Below are 17187 nucleotides of genomic sequence, written 5' to 3'. Positions count from 1 at the left end.
GAGACAACAATAACACATGGCATTTATCCCTCTCTTCCACAGACCTCAGAGGATGAGCCTTCTGAAAAGGATGCCCTGCAGTGTGGCCGCAATATTGTGGCCGCAGGTTATGCGCTGTACGGTAGTGCAACCCTGGTGGCTCTCTCCACAGGGCAAGGCGTGGACCTCTTCATGCTTGACCCGGTAGGTACAGAATATGGCATCATCTGTGCCTGGGGACTCCATGGGCCTCTGTGCCTTAATGCCAGTTCTCTGCGATAATGTCCTGGTTATTCCTAATACTTGTTTCGGGGACCAGGGGTCCTGAGAGCCTAGTTTGGGGAGCCAAAACCATCATCAGAAACCATGAAGGGCCTCTGTCCCAGTGAGGGCACTCGGGGGGAGGAGTGTCCTGCAGAGTCAGTTGCATCAACTCAGGCCCTCTCCTTAAGGAGCTCATTTTCCAAAAATGCACTCAATCTCTTTGGCTTATGAGAACACCATGATTTAAGAATCACAATGCTGCAAATTTCCAGCAGAAGCGTGGGTTCGTTAGAGCAGCACCATCCAGTAGAATGCTCCATGAATTTCACTTTTAAATGCTGGATGGCTTGCCCATGAATTGTGAAATGCTTTGCCAAGTATACTGAGGTCTTGTGAAAACTCAGATAATATCCACCAAAGAACACGTCAAAACCTCTTGTTCACTTAGACAAAAGGTTAAGTATTTAAGTTTTTGATTTACAGCTGTTTATTGAGCATCTACTGTGTCCCAAAGCACCATTCCAGACAGCGGAGATGGAGCATTGATCAAACACACGACAGCCCTTGTGGAGTTCACGTGTTAGTGCACATGTGTGGAGAGAGGGGTTTGCAAAATTTCAAAATGACATGGAGTTAACTCACAAAACAGTTTACAGTATGGAAACCCAGAAACTTTTCAAATAGAATCTTTTCACCTGTATGCCCATTAGACCAAGACCCATTGCTGTGTCAGTTTGCTAATGCCCCAATTTCCCTTTATGTTCAAAGAAGCTGGCAAACCCTGAGAAATTCTATGGCTTACAAATATTACCCTCAGACAATAAAACACCCTTTCTAAAGTTGTTGTAGAATAACAGCTAAGAGTTAGATAATTCTTCGTAAGTGGTAGGAATGTAAAGTACCTGTCCTATGAAATTTACATCTATTAATGCATTTAAATGTCACAGTGGCCCTATGAGATATGTCCTATTATTCCCATTTTTCAGATGGGGAAAGTGAGGCGTAGAGAGAGTGAGTAACTTGCGCAAGGTCAAGCTAGTGACTGGTGTCAGGAGTCACGCTCCAGCAGTCTGTGCTTGAATTACTCTACCACACTAAATTTCCAACACAACTGCTCTTGAGTACAAGCAAAATATCTCCATGAACATTCTGAGCAGTTCTAAAGGTGATGGGAGATGCTTTGACTCAGGGACCCAACTCAAAGATTCCCAGGCACAGACAGAGCCTCTGTTTTCTGCCCTCAGTCATGACAACAGGGCCCAGTCTGGACATAGGTGGGCACCAGAGCTTGTCAACATGACAGAAGGAAGAGATGAACCATAGCATCTTTCCGGATCTCTATGTATTAGCCTGAAACCCCTTTGGATCACATCTCCCTACTAAAAAGGACATTTGAGCAAAGACCCAGTGCACAAAGCTTAGTGCCTGTTTGACATCCAGCGGAGGTAGCTTGTGGCAGTTGTCACAGATAGAAATGCCATGGAAGGCAGCCAGTAGCTTATGGAGGCAGCATTCCCTGGTGGGTCAAACTGAGCCTGTGAGGTCTGTGGGTTTGCAGGGCTGGTGATTTGATTTTGTCAGAACACACATATTGTTCAGGCACAGAGAGACCACCTCCTGTTAACCAACTCTCCATTGTGGGTAAAGCTCAATGTCAAGGCATTCACTTACAAATGGGAGCTGTTGTTTCTTGTGACCAGGATCTGGTGTCTGATAATCGGTAACAGAGTGTATGAGAGCCCATATTAAAAATCAGCTGTTGTTGGTGACCACACAATCAGAACAAAGGAACACATTTTCCAGGTTAATAAAATTGTGGAAACAATATTCCCAGGGCCTGAGAGTCCCGGCCCCAGCCCCAGGAGTGGATCAACGTAAGGCGTTTTCACCCGCCCTGATGCAGAATGAGCGCCTCTGTTCAGGTGGTGAGTGAGTGCCACTGTTCAGATGACAGTTGTGCATCTCCATCCTCTTTGCTGGAAAGCAACAGCAAAATTGACCCCGGCTCAATTAAGTGAAAGGAGTTACTGCATTGATGGGAAAGCTGAGGACCCTGGCTAGGAACGGGCAGGACTAGAGGACCAGGAAGCAGGAAGCACGGCAGTGGTCTCGCAACATGGCTGGTCTGGCCTGGACACCACCCCCAGCGCTGCGCCTCTCACTCAGGTTTCAAATCCTAGGGAGGCGTATCTCATTTTCAAGTTAAGGTACATGCCTGACCTTGGCCTACAAGAGACCCAGATATGAATCTTCCTAGACTGGCATCCAATTCAAAGCAAGTCAGGGCACTTTTCAGAAGTAGAAATCAGCGCTGGGCTGCTCCAAAGCAACAGACACCCACAGCAAGTTAAAGGTCATGAGTCAAAGACCATCACTCGTGCACCTGTAATAACCCGAAGTTAGATTTAGCAGGCACTGCAGAGGAACCATGGGGTGTTGCATAAGGAGGGAGTTGAGATGGGCTTATAGGACTTGGGGTTTTGCTTGGTGATTCTAAAGAGGATTTGAGGAAGAGAGGGTCAGTCTGGATTGGATATTGTCTGGAAGTGGGTGCAATTAATGACTAGTTACCTTAATCATTTTTATCTAGGAGGCAGAGAGATTGAAGTCACTTATATAGAAGCAGTTGTCACTCATGTTAGGCAGGAAAGGATTGTTTAGTTGTTTTTGTTATTGAGTCTCCTTGGCACTGACTTGTTTCTGACATGGACAGTGTTACCTCTCGTAGCAACACCTCTGCTATGTGGAGTCATTCTGTGGCCTTGCCTCTTTATATTCCAGGAATACCTCTGATGTTCCTTGGGAACCTTCTGGCGTAGCTGCCAACTGTGAGCTGTCATTTTGGAGTTTTTCACTCCCAAAATCTTGGACATTCATCAAAATGGATCTGGTTTCCAGGCTCTGGTTTTCCTCCTAGTGACTTAGACAGACATGAGCATTTAAGGTGGTATCTGCCACAAGCTGATCCCATTTTTAGTGAATGATATCACCAGAACTAGACATAGGGGTATTTGAGAGATGCCCTGCAGGTACTGACCACAGTGGCTACACGGGTTGTGGAGAGGGACTGGGCACACTTTTATTAATATGTCTGAGGATTCCTTTAGATTTTACCAACTTTTTCCTTATGCTGGGTGAACACAGTGTCTGATGAAAGCGGCTTCCTCTTTTCTCCAGGTAAGAGTGGGATACCAGAAACTGAATAGTTTCTATGATTGAATCACTAACATAAACAAAATAACTGTACCACACATTTTTTTTTTTTTTGAGATGGAGTCTTGCTCTGTCATCCAGGCTGGAGTGCAGTGGCGCGATCTCGGCTCACTGCAAGCTCCGCCTCCCGGGTTCACACCATTCTCCTGCCTCAGCCCCCCGAGTAGCTGGGACTACAGGTGCCCACCACCATGCCCGGCCAATTTTTTGTATATTTAGTAAAGACGGGGTCTCACCATGTTAGCCAGGATGGTCTCGATCTCCTGACCTCATGATCCACCTGCCTCGGCCTCCCAAAGTGCTGGGATTACATGCGTAAGCCACTGCGCCCAGCTTGTACCACAAATTAATGGTTAAAATGCATCCCTCATACAACAATGTAACTTCTTCCTCTCACTGTTGATGGCCTATCTTCCTGAAAACATTAATCTGGGGGTGAGAACTTGGGAGATACACACAGTTGGGTTCACCATAAATGAGGAGCCTCACTGACAGTGGAAGATGCAAAGGAAAAGAAACAAGACTATGGGCCGCTTCCTTAGAATTGTCTTCCTGCTTGCTGTGTTACTGCTAGAGCTTCCTGTGTGGGCTCCATATGGTCCCTATTCTTCCCACCACTCATGAAAACACCAAAGAGCAGGCTCAGAGTGACCACAGCCAAGCCCCAGCTCTGCCAGCAGGCCCCCATCTTCTCCTGCTCTGATGTGGGGATCGTGTGGTTGGCTTCTGTTTCCTGGCTTCTCTCTTCTTCCTGGCATCTCTCTTCACGTTGCTAGGCTCTTGGTGAATTTGTCCTGGTGGAAAAAGATGTCAAGATTAAGAAGAAAGGAAAGATTTACAGCCTGAATGAGGGCTATGCCAAGTATTTTGATGTGGCCACCACTGAATATGTGCAGAAAAAGAAATTCCCTGAGGTGAGTGAAGAAAGCCAGGTGGGTGGCAGAGAGAATGCTGTCCCCATGGGGTCCTGTTTGGGTGGTGGCTTCAGGGGCTTTGCTGAAAGAGGTTGGTGCCACTGTTTATGGCTGTGGTCAGTATGAAGATGATGGACTCTGCCTTTCTTCATAAGCATTCAGTATCGTATATAGCTAAAATTTACCTTCTAAAGGTAGTACTTATCTTTACATTTGAGTTTTTCCAGGATAAATTCTTTATAAAGAAGGCAGGGATCACATTTACAAAATTCAGAGCTCAGGCCAGATCCTCTCTGAAGTCATTTGTTTAATCTAAGCTCCAACCTATAGACTCACTCAGTTGCATTTGCTTTTAGAATAAATAATTATATGAGAGGCCTTCAAAAAGTTCATGGAAAAATGAAATTAAAAGAGATTAGAAACATAAAATATAAACTTTATTTCTCAACATAAGTTCCATCAAGTTCAGATGCTTTTGTAAGGCTTCATACCAACCCTTTAATCCATCTGTAATGAACTGAGATACTGGGAATTTAATCTTAAGGCAGTCTTTTTAATGTTATTTGCTGAAGAAAAATGGGTGCCCTGCCAAGACCAGCTTGGTGGGGGAGACCCTAACCCAGCAGAGCTAGAGGAATTAAAGACACACACACAGAAATATAGAGGTTGAAGTGGGAAATCAGGGGTCTCACAGCCTTCAGAGTTGAGAGCCCCAAACAGATTTACCCACGTGTTTATTAACAGCAAGCCAGTCATTAGCATTGTTTCTATAGATATTCGATTAACTAAAAGTATGCCTTATGGGAAAGGAAGGGATGGGCCAAATTAAAGGAATAGGTTGGGCTAGTTAACTGCAGCAGGAGCATGTCCTTAAGGCACAGATCACTCGTGCGATTGTTTGTGGCTTAAGAATGCCTTTAAGCGGTTTTCCACCCTGGGTGGGCCAGGTGTTCCTTGCCCTCATTCCGGTAAACCCACAACCTTCCAGCGTGGGCATTAAGACCATCATGAACATGTCACAGTGCTGCAGAGACTTTGTTTATGGCCAGTTTTGGGGCCAGTTTATGGCCAGGTTTTGAGGGGCCTGTTCCCAACAGTGCCCTTTAAAGGTTTTTTAAGATTAGGAAACAAAAAGAAGTCAAAAAGAGCTAAATCAGGATTATAGTGATTTTCCATCAAAACTCTTGCAAAATTGCCATTGTTTGATAAGAAGATTAAGCAGGAGCATTCATGTGGTGGAGAAGAACTCTATGGTGAACTTTCCTGGGCTTTTCCTGCTAAAACTGTGGCTTTCTCAGAACACTCTCAAAATAAGCAGATGTGGGCCAAGGATGTTTCTCCCCAATGTTGTAAAAATGAATGGGTGTAATTAGTCAAGGGCAAATTGTATCCTACACCTTCAGAGGCCCTTGCTCTCCTCCCCCAAGTTACGAGCATCTATAGTTATCCCTCCCTCCTGCCCTCGCTCCCTCCCTCACTCTCACCTATCTATCATCTATGTATCTATTTTCTATCTATCTATCATCTATCTATCTGTATCTTTAACTGAGAGATTTCTTGTAGCTTTTCTTTATAGAGCAAAGGTAAGTTAGAGTAGAAACACCTGTCTCTGTTATGTCAAGTCCTTCTGGGCTAAAAAACTAGGAGCTTAGGAATATGGGTTCCATCTCTAGTTCCTGATAGTTCACTGTGTGTCTGCTGAAAGATTCTTTCTGTATTTAAATGTTTTGATTTTATGACTTAATGTTTTCCCCAAATATAAAAATTGTGTTCCTGTGTAACACATCACATTAAGACAACAAAAAATATAAGAAAATGTAAACAAAATTCATATGTAAGATACTGCACCCTCAAAAACCCCACTGTGAACATCTTTTTTTTTTTTGAGGTGGAGTCTTGCTCTGTCTCCAGGCTGGAGTGGCACAATCTTAGCTCACTGCAACCTCCGCCTCCCTGGTTCAAGCGATTCTCCTGCCTCAGCCTCCTGAGTAGCTGGGATTACAGGCTCCCGCCACCATGCCCAGCTAATATTTTGTATTTTTAGTAGAGATGGGATTTCACCATGTTGGTCAGGCTGGTCTTGAACGCCTGACCACAGGTGATCCACCTGCCTTAGCCTCCCAAAATGCTGGGATTACAGGCGTGAACCACCATGCCAGACCCATTGTTTTATTTTTAATTGACATATAATAGTTGTACATATTTATGGGATACATAGTGATGTTTCATTATATATACTATACAGTGATCAGATCAGTATAATTAGGAAATCCATCATCTCAGACATTTATTATTTCTTTGTGTTGGGAACATTCATATCCTCCTCCTAGCTTTTTGAAAATATGTCATATATTATTAAATATATTCATCCTACAGTGGTTCAGAACACTATAACATATTCCTATGGTGCAGGTGTAATTTTATTTTCTACACTTTTATTTTAGATTCAGGGGTAGTTGTGCAGGTTATATAAGTAAACTCCTGTCATGGGGGTTTGCTGTACAGATTGTTTTGTCTCCCAGGTACTAAACCTGGTATCCAATACTTATCTTTTCTGCTCCTCCCCCTCCTCCCTCCCTCCACCCTCAAGTAGGCCCCAGTGTCTGTTGTTTCCCTCTTTGTGTCCATGTGTTCTCATCATTTAGCTCCTACTTGTAAGTGAGAACATGTAGCATTTGGTTTCCTATTTCTGTGTTAGTTTACTTAAGATAATTAGGCCTTCAGCTCCACCCATGTTCCTGCAAAAACATGATCTCATTCTTCTTTATGGCTGCATAGTATTCCATTGTGTATATGTAGCACATTTCTTTATCCAGTCTACCACTGATGGGCATTTAGGTTGATTCCATATCTTTGCTATTGTGAATAGTGTTGCAGTGAACATACATGTGCATGTGTCTTTACAATAGCATGATTTCTATTCCTTTCGGTATATACCCAGTAATGAGATGGCTGTGGTTGGAATGAGTTCAGTTCTTTTGCATTTGCTGAGGATTGTTTTATGTCTGATTGTGTGTTCAATTTTACTGTATGTGCTGTGTGTGATGAGAAGAATGTATATTTTTCTGGTTTTGGGTGGAGAGTTCTATAGATGTCTAACAGATCCATTTGGTCTAGTGTTGATTCGAGGTCTTGAGTATCTTCGTTAATTTTCTGCTTCAGTGATTACTGTCAGTGAGGTGTTGAAGTCTGCCACTATTATTGTGGGGGGGTGTCTAAGTCTCTTTGAAGGTCTCTAAGGACTTGCTTTATGAATCTGGGTGCCCGTGTTAGGTGCATATTATTTAGGATAGTTAAGTCTTTTTGTTGAATTGAGCCCTTTACCATTATGTAATGTCCTTTTTGAACTTTATTGGTTTAAAGTCTATTTTGTCTGAAATTAGGATTGCAGCCCCTGCTTTTTTCTGCTTTCTATGTTTGGCTTCCACCCCTTTATTTTGAGCCTATAGGTGGCACTGCATGTGGGATGGGTGACTTCCTTTTTCTTTCTGTTTGTTTAGCGGCTCTTTTAAGATTGCTGCAGGATATTGTCTCATACTTTAAGCAGTCCTGCATTTGGTAAGTCCAGTCACATGATAAGGTTTGAGGAGCTCATAATGAATGAAATGCACAATTATATCTTTTCAATTCCTACACTAGTGGGTGGAGGATAGGGGTTCAAGAAGGCAGAGGTCACACCAACTGGACTTGTGACCACAAGCAGGTGCTGGCTAATCCTGAAAGCCACTGGATCTTGTCTCTTCGCTTTCTATCTTCTAGGATGGCAGTGCTCCTTATGGGGCCAGGTATGTGGGCTCCATGGTGGCTGACGTGCACCGCACCCTGGTCTATGGAGGAATCTTCCTGTACCCAGCCAACCAGAAGAGCCCTAAGGGCAAGGTAATTCTCCTTTGTCTACTGGCTGTGCAACCGGTCAGGGAGGTGGGGGAGCTCCCTCCCGTCACGCCTGCTGTTTGGCTACTGCACTGCTTCATGGCATGTCTGTGTGGGGATGGGCAGGGGACGAAAAATGAACTCTGTTTCCCTTGAGTGAGTCTCCAGGCTGTGGGAGGTTTGAAGAAGAAGGCGACAGGCTGACGTTATGTGACTGGTGATTCTCACTGGTCTTACCCCCTCCGGCCTCACACCCACCGTTCACCATGAGCCAGCTGTGTGTCTCACTTTCCACAGGCTGCATCTGACTTTCAGCTTCAGCACCAGCTGATTTGGGATCATGGTCCCTATAGGGAGCCTAATAAAACTTATCAACACACTTCCCAGAACAAATGCATGTAAACGTACACATTACATACACATTACATGTTGAGGGAGTTCACTGATGCCCTGAAGTCCGCCCAAGTATCCCCTAGAGAATTTCCAAACCCCAGAATAAGAACTTCTACTCAGAACTCAGCCAATATATCTGGAAAGGTAGTTCCTGGAAGGTCTAATTGCAACTTAATGATGCAAAACTTAAAATACTTGTATTATCAAGTGAGAACCTTATGATCCAGCTATCTTGCAGAGAACCTCCCATAAAAATGCATCTGAATTTTAGCCAATCACAGAAATCGTAGGTAAGTAGTCAAATCAAATAAAGGCCTCTGTTTTCTCTGACACACCAACAACCAGCGACACATTTTTCTGTCTCTCAGAGTCACCTTGAGATTTGAATTATTCGAATGCTAAGAATCAAAGCCACGCTGAGAGATCTAACACAGCACATGAAGCCAGAGAGATTTTAATAGGTTGGTGTATCAGGTGTTTCTCTTCATGTGAGTGCTTAGCCCAGGTGTATTCACCCACTGAACTAAGAACACTGGTACACCTGCAGAAGTGGTGCTGAAGGAAAGCTAAGCACCATGGAGGACTAAGTGAGGCAAGTAGAAGACATGGACAATGGACATTCTTTATTTTATTTTATTTTATTTTTGAGATGGAGTCTTGCTCTGTCGCGCAGGCTGGAGTGCAGTGGCACCATCTCGGCTCACTGCAAGCTCCGCCTCCCAGGTTCACACCATTCTCCTGCCTCAGCCTCAGAGTAGCTGGGACTACAGGCGCCCGCCACCACGCCTGGCTAATTTTTTGTATTTTTAGTAGAGATGGGGTTTCACCGTGTTAGCCAGGATGGTCTCGATCTCCTGACCTCGTGATCCGCCCGCCTCGGCCTCCCAAAGTGCTGGGATTACAGGCATGAGTCACTGCGCCCGGCGAAGACATGGAAATTCTTAGAACCACTCTGGTCACTTACTCAGTTACATTGGGGAGAACATAAAGATCAGTTATTACTAATTATTCAAATGATCGTAAATGAGTCAGAAAATACCCACATGGGATCACATACTCATGTCCTGTAAGCACATGTCACTCCATAGATAGATCTGCGTTTGCTGCGCATAACCACCACCCATACTGAAAGTGCTGTTGGATCCTAATCTCCGCGTTTCTGCTGTCATGGTCCCTGTGCCGACGTCTCTGTGTGTGTGTGTGTCTGTGTGTGCATGTGCACACTCCTATCCTGTGTGTGTCTGCATCTGTATAGCTGTGTAGATTTAATTGCAGAGAAAGTACAGGTCATGGCCGGGTGCGGTGGCTCACGCCTGTAATCCTAGCACTTTGGGAGGCCAAGGCGGGTGGATCACGAGGTCAGAAGATCGAGACCATCCTGGCTAACACAGTGAAACCCCGTCTGTACTAAAAATACAAAAAATAATTAGCCAGGCGTGGTGGCATGTGCCTGTAGTTCCAGCTACTCGGGAGGCTGAGGCAGGAGAATGGCGTGAACCTGGGAGGCGGAGCATGCAGTGAGCCGAGATCGCGCCACTGCACTCCAGCCTGGGTGACAGAGTGAGACTCCATCTCAAAAAAAAAAAAAAAAAAAAAAATTACAGGTCACATGTCACATGGCCTGCAGGCCAAGGTGCCATGAAGCCCTAGGCATTTTGGTATTAAATTTCCTACAACAGGGGCATCTGAGGTCAGAGCAAAAGTAACTTGGCTGCAAGACAAGCACATTATGTACTAATGCTGAGCTTTTTTTGGTTAAAGTAGTTGACTCAACAGGGTAATTGATTACATTCTGAGACTTTATTATCTGATACCCCAAATCCCCCACATAAAAGGGGAGAAAAAATGCTGAGCGCTATAAGCTGTCAAGGTGAGAGTCTCCTTGGCTAGACTGTACTGGACAGCATGGCCTCCAGTGTCCCTCCTGTGGGTAATGAGGGACAGAACTATCTGCCCCCAGACAGCCCGCATGCAGCACAGCTTTTTTACACCCTTCTGGGCACCCACTACTTTAAGAGCCAGAGGTCTAGGGTGAGGGCATCTTACACTGTCTGACCAAAATGGCAGTAAATACCCCCATGGAGTCTTCACCTACTTTCTCTCGAATGCCTGGATCTCCAGCCTAGACCAAAGGTATCGTGTTCCTCTCCTTAATATATATAATATATACAACACAAAAAATATATAATAACATTGTATATATATAACATGTAAATATATATGATATAATATATAATAACATATAAATATATAATAGAAAAATAGAAAAAAATTACCATAATATATGACTCTTTCTCAAAGTAGTTTAAACATATCACCAAAACGGACTGGAAGAAAAGAATGGCAAGGAAAGGCTGCACATAGCTGGGTCAACCATTTCGTAAGGTGATAATGGAGAATGAACTTTTGGGAAGTTACACAGGTTGCACTGATGGGGAGAAAGGAGAAGATGATACTGAGTCATGCACAGCAGCAGGGCCTCGGCCAGAATGACACCCTGAATCTAAGGTGATGGGGGTGTGTGTCGTGAGTCACGCTGGGGGCGTCATGACATCATCACAGAAATAGACCTAGAAAGTCCATTCAATCCAACCCCATTCATTTCAATTCACTGCGTACTCACAGGACACAGGCAGCCTCCTGCCAGTTCTCACGTGCCTGCAGGAGGGTTAGAGAAGGCCTTCCTTCCTCTGAACAGCAGCCCTGGGTCTTGTGCAGAGACTGGCAAGCAGGACACAGGCTGATTTCAACCCAGTTTCTGCCCTCGACTGGGACCCCTCGTGCAGGAAACACAGTGGCCTTGCTTGGACACTTTCTTCGTTTTTGAGACAGGCTCTTGCTCTGTCACCTAGACTGGAGGGCAGTAGCACGATCACAGCTCACTGCAGCCTTGAACTCCGGGGCTCAGTTGATCCTCCCACTTCAGCTTCCTGAATAGCTGGGATCACAGGTGTGCGCTACCACACCTGGTTAATTTTTAAATTTTTTGTAGAGATGGGGTCTCACTATCTCAAATGGGGTCTCAAATTCCTGGACTCAAGCGATCATTTTGCCTCGGCCTCCCAAAATCCTGGGATTACAGGCTGGAGCCAACACTTTCTCTGTGTCGGCACTACTGAGAATACAGATAGTACAGTGACCAGCTAGGATGGACAGCAGCCTAGAGAGGAAGCCAGGCATTAAAGAGGCCTCAGTGTGATGAGTGGTACCAGAGGGGAAGTACAGGATGCTATGGGAGTGCAAACGATGGGATTTCACTTAGTCTAAGGGTCGAAAGACAAGACCATTGAAACACCGGCAAACTAGTTAGAAAAGTCAAAGCTTAAGATGTGGAGTTCCTCCACACAATCCCAGCCACTGTGGCTGTCCCCAGAGAGACAAGCCGGCATGGTCAAGGTGACCTTACTGTCCCATCCAAGCTTGACTCTTTACCAGCCTTGAGGTCTCACATATAAAGGCTTCCACCCAGGCCTGCAGCATCAGTTCGCTGCTTGTTGAACCAAGAAATAGATGCCTAGATCTCATATCTCCAAGTCAAGAGGCAGGCCTCTCATAAGCACAAGGATCACAAGATGGGAAGATACATGGCTCAGTCACCTGGCCAGAGGGGCCCCCAAGGCTTCTGGATGAGTGCCATCTGATGCATCTGGCCTGCTGTAGGCTCTAAAGCTCGGGCCCACTCTTGCGAGGTGCATGGTGCACTCATGCTAGCCAGATGGAAGCGCCGCAGTACAAACTCCTCCCCCAGCTTTAGGGGCATGGCTCGGGACATTTGGCCACTTGCAGAGTTTACTCACCTGCCTCTGTTCCTCCACAGCTCCGGCTCCTGTATGAATGCAATCCCGTGGCCTACATCATTGAGCAGGCAGGAGGCTTGGCGACCACGGGGACCCAGCCTGTACTGGACGTGAAGCCCGAGGCAATTCACCAGCGAGTCCCCCTCATTCTGGGGTCACCAGAGGATGTGCAGGAATATCTCACCTGTGTGCAGAAAAATCAGGCAGGCAGCTAGCGAGTTTGACCCCACATGCCCTCTTCTGTTTGTCTTGCACCTTGTCTAAGGACCCTAAATGAATGATAAACAGAGATGGTAGCTATGAGTATACAAAAGGTAAATCCACTTAATCACATACAGAAGAGCAACAACAAACTGCTTACGACAGGTTTGGAAGCCACAGGCGATTCTATGGTCAATGTGAAGGACTAGAAATAAAAACCCACATGTGGAAAGAGCGACTTTGGCTTGTCTTCTGTCAGAAACAGTGGCAAATATGGTTATAATTCTGTCAACCCACATAATTGGTGGCTGCATGCTTGTGGGCAAAGAGTACATAGATTAGTTAAGAATTCGTCAGCTGGGTGCAGTGGCTCATGCCTGTAATCCCAGCACTTTGGGAGGCCGAGGCCAGCGGATCACGGGGTCAGGAGATCGAGACCATCCTGGCTAACACGGTGAAACCCCATCTCTATTAAAAATACAAAAATTAGCCGGGCGTGGTGGCGGGCGCCTGTAGTCCCAGCTACTCGGGAGGCTGAGGCAGGAGAATGGCGTGAACCCGGGAGGCAGAGCTTGCAGTGAGCCGAGATCGCGCCATTGCACTCCAGCTTGGGTGACAGAGTGAGATTCCATCTAAAAAAATAAAAAATAAAAATTGTCTTGATTGGCTTGAAATTTGAACCTAGTGTCTTATCCTGTAGTGATTACCTCCCTCAAACACATGTAAATTTCCAACTTAATATCTTAGAAGAGTATTTGTGTCTTATTTTGGATAAACTTGAATTAGAAATCTCATGGCAATTAAATTCTGAAATTTCTGATTGAGCCTATCTTAAGAGTCTATAACTTGGATGACCAATCACAGTTTGAATGGAAAATGGGGTCACTTATTGTTAAAGCCAGAAACAGAGTCAATATTTAGAAATTAACTACTTTTCTAAACCTCTTAACCTTGCATTTTCAGTTTTTGGGGAAATGTTTTAATCTATTCTAGGGACTAACTGGTGTACACTGGTTAAATGACTCGTCACTTGTCCAAATTATGTTAAGACTGGGGAGGGGGTGGCTTATGCATCTGAAATCTCATCTTGTTTTAGGAAGAATTGCTCTGAATATCTATGGACCTGGAGGCTAAGAAAGACATTCATGAAAGATTGACAAATCAAATCAAATCCAGAAGTATTTAAAGCAAAGGTGCATCAGGAGAAAGTCAGGCTTAACCTAGAAATTCAAGAATGATTCAACACGGAAAAATCTATTACAGTAATTCATTAGGTTAGGGGAAGGCACTGTCAGGGGTGGGACCAGGCAAGGCCCTGGAGGAAGCAAGGCTCTCCTTTCCCACTTTAGCTTGGGCAGGGTGGGGCATACAGCCCACAGACACATTTTAACTTGAGTGTCATTCTGTACGCAACATCGTTCCTCAGTCTAGCATGGCTTGGCAGCTTTAGGAGACGCAGCAAAATCTTATTACACAACCAAAAAATTTTCACCTTCTCAAAAAGGAACAAAGATTTTCTTCTTTTCCCAAAATGAAAACTTCATAAAACATAGATGAAAGATATTAAAGCAGACACAAGTAAATGGAAAGATATCCCATGTCCATGCACTAGAAGAATGTTAAAATATCTATATCACCCAATGCGATCTACAGAATCAATGCAATCCGTGTTCAACTACAAGACATTCTTCATTGAAATAGAAAATGAATCTTAAAATTCACATGGAAGTTCAAAATACCTCAGATAGACAAAAGAATCTGGAATAAAAAGAAAAGCTGGAGGCATCACACTACCCGATTTCAAAATATACTACAAATCTATGGTAAGCATGGTACTATCAGAACAGTATGGTACTATCAATAAAAGGGGCAGGGGAGAGACAGAGAGCTGAACGAATGAGACAGACAGACATAGACAAGTGAAACAGAATAGAGAAATCAGAAATAAATTCACGCATTTACGGTCAACTCATTTTTAACAAAGGCCCCAGGAACACACATTCGGGAAGGACAATCTCTGCAATAAACTGTACCAGGAAAACCCAACACCCACATGTACAAGAATACATCTAGGCCATTACCTTACCATATACAAAAATCTACTCAAAGATTTAAATGCAGGACCTGAAACTATGAAACTACCAGAGAAGAAAACATAGGATAAAATGCTTCATGAAATTGGTTAGGACAAGGAATTTTCAAATAGACATCAACAGCACAAGCAACAAAAGCAAAGATGTAATTACGTTAAACTTAAAGCCTTTTCCAAAGCAGAGGAAGCAATCAGTATAATGAAGACAGAACCCAGAGAATGGAAGAAAGTATTTGCAAACTATGCATCAGGCAAGAGGTTAATACACAAAACATCTAAAGAACTCAAACTACTCAAAAGTGAAAATACAAATAATCTTATTTTTAAAAATCTACCCAAAACCTTTGTCCCCCACCATTTCCCCACCTTCTTTTCCTGACCGCATTTGGCCCTCTCCCTCTCACCACCCTTTCTCTTCCTCCATCTACCCCAAACTTTTTCACCGTTTTCTCCCTACCGTCATTTCGCAAAGCCTTCTCTACTCTCCCGCTCACCACGCTTTTCCCCATCCATCTACCCAAACACTTTCTCCCACCGTATTTTTTTTCCCACCGTATTTTCCCCCTTCTCCCTGGCCACCCTCTTTTTCCCCCTCCCGCTGTCATCACGCCCTTTTGCTCCTTCATCTAAGCAAAAACATTTTCCCCTGTCTTTTCCCAAAGCCTTTTCCCTACTGCTGCTCACCACCCTCTTTTCCCCCTTTATCTACCCAAAAACTGTTTTCCTCATCGTCTTTCCCCCAGCTCCTCCTTGCCACTCTCTTTCCCTTCTCCATCTACCCAAAAACATTTCCCCACCATCTTTTCTCAAAGCCTTTTCCCCACTCCTGCTCACCTCCCTCTTTTCCCCATCTACCCCCCAAAATTTCCCCACCTTTTCACAAAGTCTGCCCCCGCTTCCCACTCGTTCTCTTCTCTCCCCTATCCTGCTTGCCACCCTCTTTTTTGCCTTCCATCTACTCCAAACTATTTTCCCGTCTTTTTCCCAAACTTCTTTCCCTGCTCCCTCTCGCCACCCTCTTTTCTCCTCCTCCTTGTCACCCTCTTTCCCTCCTCCATCTACCCAAACACTTTTTACCTACCATCTTTTCTCCACCATCTTTCTTTTCTGCCACTGTTTTTTCGCAAAACCTTGTCTTCCTCCTGCTGGTTACCCTCTTTTTCCTTCTCCCACTTGCTATCTTCTTTTGCTCCTCTACCCAAAAACTTCTCTCCCCACCGTCTTTTCACAAAACCTTCTCTCCCTACTGCTCGCCCGTTTTCCCCCCCTCACCACTCTTTCCTCTTCCCAATTGCCACCCTCTTTTCCCCCTTCATCCACCCATAAACTTTCTACCCACCGTCTTTCTGCAAAACCTTCCTTCCCTCCTGCTCTGCACCCTGTTTTTCCACCTCCATCTACCCAAAAACTTTTTTCCCCACCATCTTTTCCCCATCGTCTTTTTGCAACGCCTTCTCCTCCTCGCTATCCTTTTTTCCCTTTGGCACTAACCGCACTCTTTACCCACCTCTATCTATCCCAAAACTATCTTCTTCTTCCTACCCCTCCAGCCGCGCTGCAATGTCCACCGCCACCACCAACCGCAGCGAGGCGAGCCGCGCCACGGTGCCGCGGCTCAAGCCTCCAGCATACGACCTGTGACTCCTTTTCCTGGTCTTCTAAGCCGGGCACTGAGCAGCTCAATAGAAACATACGGAAACCTAAAAAAAAAAAAAAGTAACCCTGCTTCAGCATGATTTATATCCTGAGGTTATGCGCATGCCGGTTCCTAGACTGCATGTTCTGATTGGATGAGAGCAAGTCTTAAGACAACCAATCACAGCATGAAAATAAAGTCCAATCAGAGTAGGCCTAGAGGTTTTTTCTCTCATCCAATCAGAACATGTAGTCCAGGGTCTCGTAACCTCAGTATATAAACATGCTGAGGCAGCGGCGCGTTATTTTTGGCACTTATGTGTGGGTGTGGGGAGCTACTACGTACCCGGCTTAGAGAACTGGAAGGCTCCGTCACTTTTCGCCCGCTGGAGTCTGGAGCCTGGGGCACTCCCTCCCTGTTGGTGGTGGTGGTGACGGAGCGGTAGGAGGGAGGCTAGCAGCGAGAGCTTCTCCTGCCGGGCTGGAAGACAGAAGGAAGAGGCACCGCCGCATGCTGGAGGCTGGAGCCGGAGCTTGCGCCTCCGCGGCTCGCCTCGCTGCGGTTGGTGGTGACATCAGAGACCGCAGCTCGGCCACAGTGGTAGAAATGTGGTAGGGTAGGTGAGTTATGCAGGGCTGCACTGCCCTCTTCTGGGGGTAAGGGTTGGATGTCCTATAGGGGCTCACTGCCAAAGGCTACACTGCCTGTGGCGTTGGACTGTTTGGGGGCACTCTCTGGGGTTGCATTGCTGGTGGTGGAGTGGGGGGCTACACTGCCCGAGGTGGCAGGGGTGGTCGGGAGAGGCAGGTTGTGTACACTAACGTG

The 17187-nt window shown here is 45.4% G+C and overlaps 1 protein-coding gene and 1 long non-coding RNA gene across 3 annotated transcripts in view; one reads left to right on the top strand and one right to left on the bottom strand.

The window, feature by feature from the left end:
• The window catches only part of FBP2 (fructose-bisphosphatase 2), a 35261-nt gene extending 22395 nt beyond the window's left edge, over positions 1–12866 (top strand). Inside the window, exons 4-7 of one of the 2 annotated variants that reach the window (XM_004048296.4) lie at positions 43–183; positions 4233–4370; positions 8130–8249; positions 12454–12866. In XM_004048296.4, the coding sequence (XP_004048344.3) occupies positions 43–183; positions 4233–4370; positions 8130–8249; positions 12454–12648 (594 nt within the window). In that variant the 3' untranslated portion in view covers positions 12649–12866. The remainder of the gene's footprint in view (positions 1–42; positions 184–4232; positions 4371–8129; positions 8250–12453) is intronic. The other variant, XM_055349980.2, reaches the window with a different exon arrangement.
• LOC109028210 (uncharacterized) lies at positions 663–16472 on the bottom strand. Its single transcript, XR_002007234.4, has 3 exons — positions 16234–16472; positions 12434–12617; positions 663–4250 (listed from the first exon to the last, which is right to left on the bottom strand). It is a non-coding gene; the product is annotated as an uncharacterized lncRNA (long non-coding RNA).
• Positions 16473–17187: the final 715 nt, after the last annotated feature.

This window comes from Gorilla gorilla, chromosome 13, assembly GCF_029281585.2.
Source record: "Gorilla gorilla gorilla isolate KB3781 chromosome 13, NHGRI_mGorGor1-v2.1_pri, whole genome shotgun sequence".
In the NCBI taxonomy this organism is placed as follows: domain Eukaryota; kingdom Metazoa; phylum Chordata; class Mammalia; order Primates; family Hominidae; genus Gorilla; species Gorilla gorilla.
The sequence above is the reverse complement of the archived record's forward strand: the minus strand, read 5'-3'. Positions and strand labels throughout refer to the sequence as shown.